Source organism: Pipra filicauda, unplaced genomic scaffold, assembly GCF_003945595.2.
Source record: "Pipra filicauda isolate LSUMZ 115617 unplaced genomic scaffold, ASM394559v2 scaffold1074_size39228_pilon, whole genome shotgun sequence".
NCBI classification, from domain to species: Eukaryota; Metazoa; Chordata; class Aves; order Passeriformes; family Pipridae; genus Pipra; species Pipra filicauda.
Window position 1 is genome coordinate 1 of NW_024103512.1, and position 8,429 is coordinate 8,429.

Here is an 8,429-nt window from a genome sequence, read left to right on the forward strand (position 1 = left end):
ACCTATATTCTGAATTTAACTCTTTATCTGCTTTCAAGGCTATACCTGTATTCTGAATTAAATTCTCTACCTGCTTTCAAGGCTATACCTATATTCTGAATTTAACTCTCTACCTGCTTTCGAGGCTTTACCTATATTCTGAATTAAATTCTCTACCTGCTTTCAAGGCTATACCTGTATTCTGAATTAAATTCTCTACCTGCTTTCGAGGCTATACCTATATTCTGAATTTAACTCTCTACCTGCTTTCCAGGCTATACCTGTATTCTGAATTACATTCTCTACCTGCTTTCAAGGCTACACCTATATTCTGAATTAAATTCTCTACCTGCTTTCGAGGCTATACCTGTATTCTGAATTAAATTCTCTACCTGCTTTCAAGGCTATACCTGTATTCTGAATTAAATTCTCTACCTGCTTTCGAGGCTGTACCTATATTCTGAATTTAACTCTCTACCTGCTTTCAAGGCTACACCTATATTCTGAATTAAATTCTCTACCTGCTTTCGAGGCTATACCTGTATTCTGAATTTAACTCTCTACCTGCTTTCAAGGCTATACCTATATTCTGAATTTAACTCTCTACCTGCTTTCCAGGCTATACCTGTATTCTGAATTTAACTCTCTACCTGCTTTCCAGGCTATACCTATATTCTGAATTTAACTCTCTACCTGCTTTCGAGGCTATACCTGTATTCTGAATTAAATTCTCTACCTGCTTTCCAGGCTATACCTGTATTCTGAATTTAACTCTCTACCTGCTTTCGAGGCTATACCTGTATTCTGAATTAAATTCTCTACCTGCTTTCGAGGCTATACCTGTATTCTGAATTAAATTCTCTACCTGCTTTCCAGGCTATACCTATATTCTGAATTAAATTCTCTACCTGCTTTCAAGGCTATACCTGTATTCTGAATTTAACTCTTTTGCCTGCTTTCCAGGCTATACCTCTATTCTGAATTTAACTCTCTACCTGCTTTCCAGGCTATACCTATATTCTGAATTAAATTCTCTACCTGCTTTCTGACTTATACCTGTATTCTGAATTTAACTCTCTACCTGCTTTCGAGGCTGTACCTATATTCTGAATTTAACTCTTTACCTGCTTTTGAGGCTGTACCTATATTCTGAATTTAACTCTCTACCTGCTTTCGAGGCTTTACCTATATTCTGAATTTAACTCTCTACCTGCTTTCCAGGCTATACCTGTATTCTGAATTTAACTCTCTACCTGCTTTCCAGGCTATACCTGTATTCTGAATTTAACTCTCTACCTGCTTTCCAGGCTATACCTGTATTCTGAATTTAACTCTCTATCACCTTGGCGGGCTCAGTTTGGTTGCCGGGGATTTCCCCCCAACAGTTTGATCAGCCCTCTGTCCTTGAGGAGATTTTCCAGAAGCCGTCCTGGCTCCTCCTTATCGCCCTTGTGCTTCACCCTCTGCTCCTTATCAGCCTCCTCCCGGCCTTACAAGCACACTTGGACAATACACTTTTAGAATAATAACAGTTCATCATGTCAGCGTTACGGTGAACTATTCTGCAAACTTATGGTTTTTCAGACTAAGCAAAGCTTTAAATATATTGTGTAAAGTATATTAACTATATATGTTATTATATGAAAAATAAAGTGTAAAGCATATTAACTATATTGGTATAAATTATATTAATTTAGGATATCATTTGATGAGCAAATTGTTTATTTCATCATTGCTCACTCATTACAATTCCCAGGATCCCAGACCCATCTCCCCTATCCCTGTCCCACATCCAGGGACCATTCCCAGCACTCCAGACCCATCTCCCCTATCCCTGCCCCACATCCAGGGACCATTCCCAGGATCCCAGACCCATCTCCCCTATCCCTGCCCCACATCCAGGGACCATTCCCAGCACTCCACACCCATCTCCACTATTAACTGCCAAAATCCCAGGGACCCAATCTACCAGCAATCAAGCCCACTCCACTATCCCTGCCCCACATCCAGGACTAATCCCAGGATCCCAGACCCCTTCCCCTATCCCTTGCCCACATCCATGGACCATTACCAGCACTCCAGGCCCACTCCCCTATCTGCCCAATCAGGGACCATTCCCAGCACTCAAGACCCATCTCCCCTATCCCTGCCCCACATCCAGAGACCATTCCCAGCACTCCAGACCCATCTCCCCTATCCCTGCCCAGATCCAGGGACCATTCCCAGGATCCCAGACCCATCTCCCCTATCCCTGCCCCAGATCCAGGGACCATTCCCAGCACTCCAGACCCATCTCCCCTATCCCTGCCCCACATCCAGGGACCATTCCCAGCACTCCAGACCCATCTCCCCTATCCCTGCCCCACATCCAGGGACCATTCCCAGCACTCCAGACCCATCTCCCCTATCCCTGCCCCACATCCAGGATCCCAGACCCATCTCCCCTATCCCTGCCCACATCCAGGACCCATCTCCGCCCCCTATCCCTGCCCCACATCCAGGACCATTCCCATCATCCAGCCCCATCTCCCCATCCTGCCCCACATCCAGGGACATTCCCAGCACTCCAGGACCCCTCTCTCCCATCTCCCAGGACCCCAGCCCCCGTCCCCCCTCTCCCATCTCCCAGCCCCAAATCCATGTCCCCAGCCCCCAATTCCCTATTCCCCCCCTGCTCCCACCCCCTCTCCCCTTGGACCAGCTCCCAGCCCGCTCCAGCCAGGGGCCAACTGGGAGCACTGGTTGGCTCCCGGGAAAGGGGCGGGGAAGCTCCTGGATCGCCCCCGGCCCGCAGGAGGAGGAGGAGGAGGAGGAGGAGGAGGAAGCGGCCCGAGGAGGAACGGCCCGAGGAGGGAACGGCCCGAGGAGGGAACGGCCCCGCGGGAGCCGAGACCCCCCCGGCCCGGCTGCTGCGACCACCGAGGGGTGCGGGATTCCCGGGATTGGGAGAGGGACACGGGAGTGCCTGGGGGTGCGGGATTCCCGGGATTGGGAGTGGGACACGCGAGTGCCTGGGGGTGCGGGATTCCCGGGATTGGGAGCGGGACACGGGAGTGCCTGGGGGTGCGGGATTCCCGGGATTGGGAGAGGGACACGGGAGTGCCCGGGGGTGCGGGATTCCCGGGATTGGGAGAGGGACACGCGAGTGCCTGGGGGTGCGGGATTCCCGGGATTGGGAGAGGGACACGGGAGTGCCTGGGGGGCGGGATTCCCGGGATTTGGAGTGGGACACGCGAGTGCCTGGGGGTGCGGGATCCCCGGGATTTGGAGAGGGACACGCGAGTGCCTGGGGGTGCGGGATTCCCGGGATTGGGAGCGGGACACGGGAGTGCCCGGGGGTGCGGGATTCCCGGGATTTGGAGAGGGACACGCGAGTGCCTGGGGGTGCGGGATTCTGGGATCGGGATCCCGGGATCGATGCCTGCCCCGCACAGGGGCCACGCGGGGACATGTTGGGCCATGTTGGGCCGTGTTTTCCCAGGAGGTTTTGCGGGAGGTTCTTTTTTTCCCCTCCGGGGTCACGGCAGGGAAAGGTGGGATCCGGCTCCGGGTGGTCGGGGCTGTTTCTCCCCCTCCTTTCCCGGGGTTTCACATCCCGCTCTGCCGCAGGTGGAGGAGGCGGCGTTTCCCTGGAAGAGGGGACCTTTCCCTGGAATCGGGGGACGTCCCCCCCCGGCTGCCACGAGCCCCGGGATCCTCGCTTCGCTTCCCGGTTTTCCCGAGGCGATGCCGACTTTCTGGAGCAGGAGGAAGGAGCGGCAGGGGGGCCTGAGCCGGGTCTGGAGGTGGCTGTGGCTGTTCCGGGGCGGGAGCCGCGCTTCCCGAGCATTCGCTTCCCAAGGATTCGGGAAGAGCTCCCGAGGCAGCGGGAGGCAGGCGGAGGTGAGGGATGTGCCAGGCCGGTGCCAAACCCGGCACAGAATAACTGCTCAGGGACGAGGTTTTTGTCTCTTATTTTTATTTCTGTGTTTCTCTGGTGCAGCGTCGGGGGGGGGGGGGCTGGCAGGGTGGCAGCGGGCAAACCAGCTCCCGAGTTCTCAGGGAAAAGCCAGGGAATTTAGACAGTTTTCCCGAGGGGTTCCAACATCTTTACCTACATATTCGTTTGATTTTGACATCTAATTATCATATAACGGGCGGAGCTTGAGGCAGAGTCTTCTAGGATTGTCTTTTGGGTGGTTGTTTCCATCCTCACTTTGGGGGCCTCTCACTCTTCTTCCTCACTTGAACTTTTCAACTCTCTTTGCTCCCTGGCCTGGTTTCCTGGGGCTGGCAAAGCCTCCTGACTCCCGGCCCTCTTATCTCCTTCAGACGCCACCTTATCTTTATTTATGGCCCCTGAGTTAATTACAGCCCGTTTCTCCCGTCTCTTGCTCCAGCAGGACAGAACAAGCTGTCTCTTGTATTCCAACCAGAGCCTGGGACCAACCCTGTCCTGGCTAATCCTTTAAAACCCTTTCTCTGTTTCAGTGGGAGGAATTCCAGAGGCAGGAATATGAGCAGGGGAAGCAGTCCCTCAGCTGGGATGAGCCGAGCCTGGGATGCAGAGCACGGGATGTGCCCGGATGTGCCAGGATGGGAAAGCTGGAAAAGCCCAGGGCCTGCCGGAATTCCGGAGGGGGGAAAGGCCAGCAGGAAAAGCTGGACATCTGCAGCATGATCCGACCCCTCGAGGAGGACAGTTGGGATGAGGCGAGCCTGGGATGCAGAGCACGGGATGTGCCCAGATGTGCCAGGATGGAGAAGAAGGTGCTGGGAAAGCTGGAAGAGCCCGGGGCCTGCCGGAATTCCGGAGGGGGGAAAGGCCAGCAGGAAAAGCTGGACATCTGCAGCACGGTCCAACCCCTGCAGGAGGACGGTTGGGATGAGGCGAGCGTGGGATGCAGAGCACGGGATGGGAACGTGCCAAGGGAAGGTGGTGGCCTTGGGAACGGGATGGATCAGCCCCAGCTCCCGGCCCAGGGAGGAGCCAGCGAGGATGAGGAGGGACTGAGCGGGGGCGGCTCCCCCCAGCTCCTGGAGTCACGTGTGGAGGGCAGGGACACTCCCACTGCCCCTGGGAAGGACCTGGAGCCTCGGCCAGCGGAGGGAACGCCCGGAGAGGAGCCGAGGAGCCGAGTGTGGGAGAAGCTGGAGCGCCTGGGAGAGCCCATGGAGAGGTGGGAAGGGCAGCCCTTGGGAGCCCTGGCGGCCAGGCTGGCGGAGCTGGCCCTGCAGACGCACACCCACAGCTACCCCACGGAGCAGGGAGCCACTCCCAGGTCCCGCTCCTGGCAACCGGGAGCCGGGAACGCCGTCGTGGCCGCGGCCACGGCACGGCAGGACCTCGGCGTGTCCGTGTCCGGGAGCGAGCCGCGCTTCCTCGGAATGCTGTCCGTGAGCAACCAGGCCAGCGGGGGCTCCGATGGCGGAAGGGGGACGGGACCTCTTCCCGGGCGTTCCCGGGTGCTCCGGGTGGAAATCGAGGACCCGTGGAGGAGGGAATTCCCGGCGGTGTGGGCGCGGTACCGGATGGACTGCGGGAGGGTGGCCGAGGAGGTGGATCTCGATGGGGGCCGGGTGCCCCCCCAAAGGGAACAGCCCTTGCCACCGGACGAGAGGGAGGCCGTGGAGGAGCTGCTGCCGGAATTGCTGAAGGAAGGGATCGTGGTGAAAGGCGCCTCCAACTACAACAACCTCATTGTTCCCACCCGGAAAGGGACCCAGTGGCGCCTGACCCTGAAGTGCAAAGCCCTCAACAAGGCCACCCCCACGGAGCCCGAGGAGAGCCTGAGCAGGGATCGCATCCTGGCGTCCGTGCCCGCCGGGAGCAGGTGGTTCTCCGTGCTGGATCTGTCCTGCGCCTCCTTCGCCATCCCCTTGGCGCGGAGCTGCTGGCACAGGTTCGCCTTCACCTTCCAAGGGCAGCAGTTCCTGTTCACGCGGCTCCCGCCGGGATTCCGGAGCACCGGCTCCATCACGCACCGGCGCGTGGCGCGGATGCTCTCCCGGCTGGGGGGGCGGGGGGACGGTCCCTGGGCCTTCAACTACAACGACGACATCCTGATCGCCGGGAGAACGGCCGAGGAGGTGGAGGCGCGGACGCGGAGGGTCCTGGAGCTCATCCAGGACACCGGGTTCAAGGCCAAGTTGGAGAAGGCGCAGCTCGTCCGGAGCCAGGTGACATACCTGGGAGTCACTGTCGGAGCCGCGGGGAGGGGGATCCCGGACGCCGCGCTGGAGGAGCTCCGCAGCATTCCCAGCCCCTGCGACGCCAAGGAGCTCCGCAGCCTCCTCGGGAAATTCGGCTACTGGCGGAGTCACATCCCGGACTACTCCGAGCTGGCCCGGCCGCTGCACTGGCTCACCAGGGACGGGGTGCAGTGGGAATGGCAGGAGGAGCAGCAGCAGAGGCTGAGGGAGCTGCGAGAAGCCCTCGTGCCCATCCTGCGCTTCCCGGATAAATCCCGGCCCTTCCTCATCAGGATGAGCCTCCACGCGGAGACGGCGGGAGCCACCCTCCTGCAGGACGAGGGGGGGGCCCTGGTGCCGGTGCAACACATCTCCCACGTCCTGGAGGGCCAGAAGAGCCTTTCCCTGGAGGAGAAGGGCTGCGTGGCGGCCGCCTGGGCCGTCCAGGAATTCCAGCCCTTCACGGAGCCGGCGCCCATCCTGCTCCAGCTGCCCCATTGCCCCGGGAAGTTCCTGTCCCGCGGCCAAGCCCTGGGGCCCCAGGGGCCGCGGCTCCCGGAGCAGTGGGCGCTGCTCCTGGTCCCTGAGCGGGCTCCGAAGGAGACCTGCGGTTACATGGAATTCCCCGAGGCTCCCCCGCTCCGCCGGCTGCCTCCCGACGTTCCCAGATCCGACGTGTGGTTCCTGGCCAGCTACCGCTCGGGACGCTCCCTCGGCTACGCCGCCACCAACCTGGAGGGGCGGTGGCTGCTGGGGGCGTCCCCGGGGGGCTCCAGGCTGGAGGTGGAGCTGGAGGCCCTCTGGGAGCTCCTGGAGCAGCACCGGAGCTCTTCCCGCCTCTACCTGTATTCCAACTGCGATTGCCTGATGGAGTGGCTGGAGAGGCGGGCGGGCCCGGAGAGGGGCTGGAATTCCAGGGCCGTGTGGAAGAGAGTCCGCCACTGGTGCTACCACAACCCCGGGAAGCTCCAGCTCAGGAGGGTGTGGATGGCCGGGGGAGAGGACTGGGAGGAGGAGGGTTGGATCGCGAGGGCGGGCGGCAGGGCCAGGGCCGCGGCCCGGCCCGGGCCGGGCTGGATAAATTGGGAGCCTTCCACGTACGAGAGGCGGGAGATCATCGCCCAGTGCCACCGGGGGCACGAGGGGAAGGAGGAGACGCTGGCGCGGGTGCGGGCGGTGGCCTGGTGGTCGTGGGCGCCACAGGAGGTGAAGAGCTGGGTGCGGGCCTGCCCGGAGTGCGGGGACGGCCAGGAGGGGCCGCAGCGGCCGGAGGGCCCCTGGTCCTGCCTCTCCGTCGGCGTCGCCGACGACCTTCCCGAGAATCCCAAGGGGTTCCGGGCCCTGCTGGTGGTGCGGGACGAGGAGTCGGGCTGGGTGGACGCCTTCCCGCTGGGGGAGTTCCCGCAGGAGACGCTGCGGGTTTGGGTGGCGGTCATGCGGCGGCGCTGGGAGGTGTTCGGGAAGGTGGGCACGGTGCGTGTCCCGGCCGAGCCGCCCTGGCTCGGGGACGCCCTGTGCCACTTTGAGCTGCGGGGATACTGGGACAGGCTGGAGCGCGGCCGGGACTGCCCCGTGGCCGCCAGCCTGCGCAGGGTGGCCCAGAAGGTCGGGGAGGGCTGGGCAGAGATGCTCCCGCTCATCCTGGCGGGAGTGAGGGCCGGCAGCGCCCGCAGGGCCCGGCTGGAGCCGCTGCTCAGCGTCCCCGGCCTGGCCCTGGAGGTGCTCTGGGAGGAGATAGAGCTGCGGCACCGCAGGAAGAACGAGCTGGCCTGGCTGGGCGGGATGCGCCTCCGGCCCGGGTACCGCGACCGCGTCAGGGCCGCGCTCGACATGGAGCTCGACTAGGGCTGGGCTGGGGCTGCGCTGCAGGGCGGCAGGAGGGACTGGGAGAGGGGTTAGGTGGGACTGGGAGAGGGGTTAGGTGGGACTGGGAGAGGGGTTAGGTGGGACTGGGAGAGGGGTTAGGTGGGACTGGGAGAGGGGTTAGGTGGGACTGGGGGAGGGGTTAGGTGGGACTGGGAGAGGGGTTAGGTGGGACTGGGGGGGGGGTTAGGTGGGACTGGGAGAGGGGGTTAGGTGGGACTGGGAGAGGGGTTAGGTGGGACTGTGGGGGAGGGGTTAGGTGGGACTGGGGGGGGGGTTTAGGTGGGACTGGGGGGGGGTTAAGGTTGGGAAAGGGTTTAGGCTGGAATGGGGGAGGGTTTAGGTGGGACTGGGAGAGGGTTTAGGTGGGAGTCAGGGAGGCTTTAGGACTGGGAGAGGGTTTAGGCTGGAATGGG

The 8,429-nt window shown here is 60.6% G+C and overlaps 1 protein-coding gene across 1 annotated transcript; it reads left to right on the top strand.

The window, feature by feature from the left end:
• The first annotated feature begins 2,801 nt into the window (after positions 1-2,801).
• On the top strand, positions 2,802-8,053 carry LOC113984027. The gene is made up of 3 exons (XM_027713705.2): positions 2,802-2,904; positions 3,589-3,861; positions 4,450-8,053. Exons 2-3 carry the CDS (start codon positions 3,706-3,708, stop codon positions 7,993-7,995), a joined length of 3,702 nt encoding a protein of 1,233 aa, XP_027569506.1. The 5' UTR covers positions 2,802-2,904; positions 3,589-3,705; the 3' UTR covers positions 7,996-8,053.
• Positions 8,054-8,429: the final 376 nt, after the last annotated feature.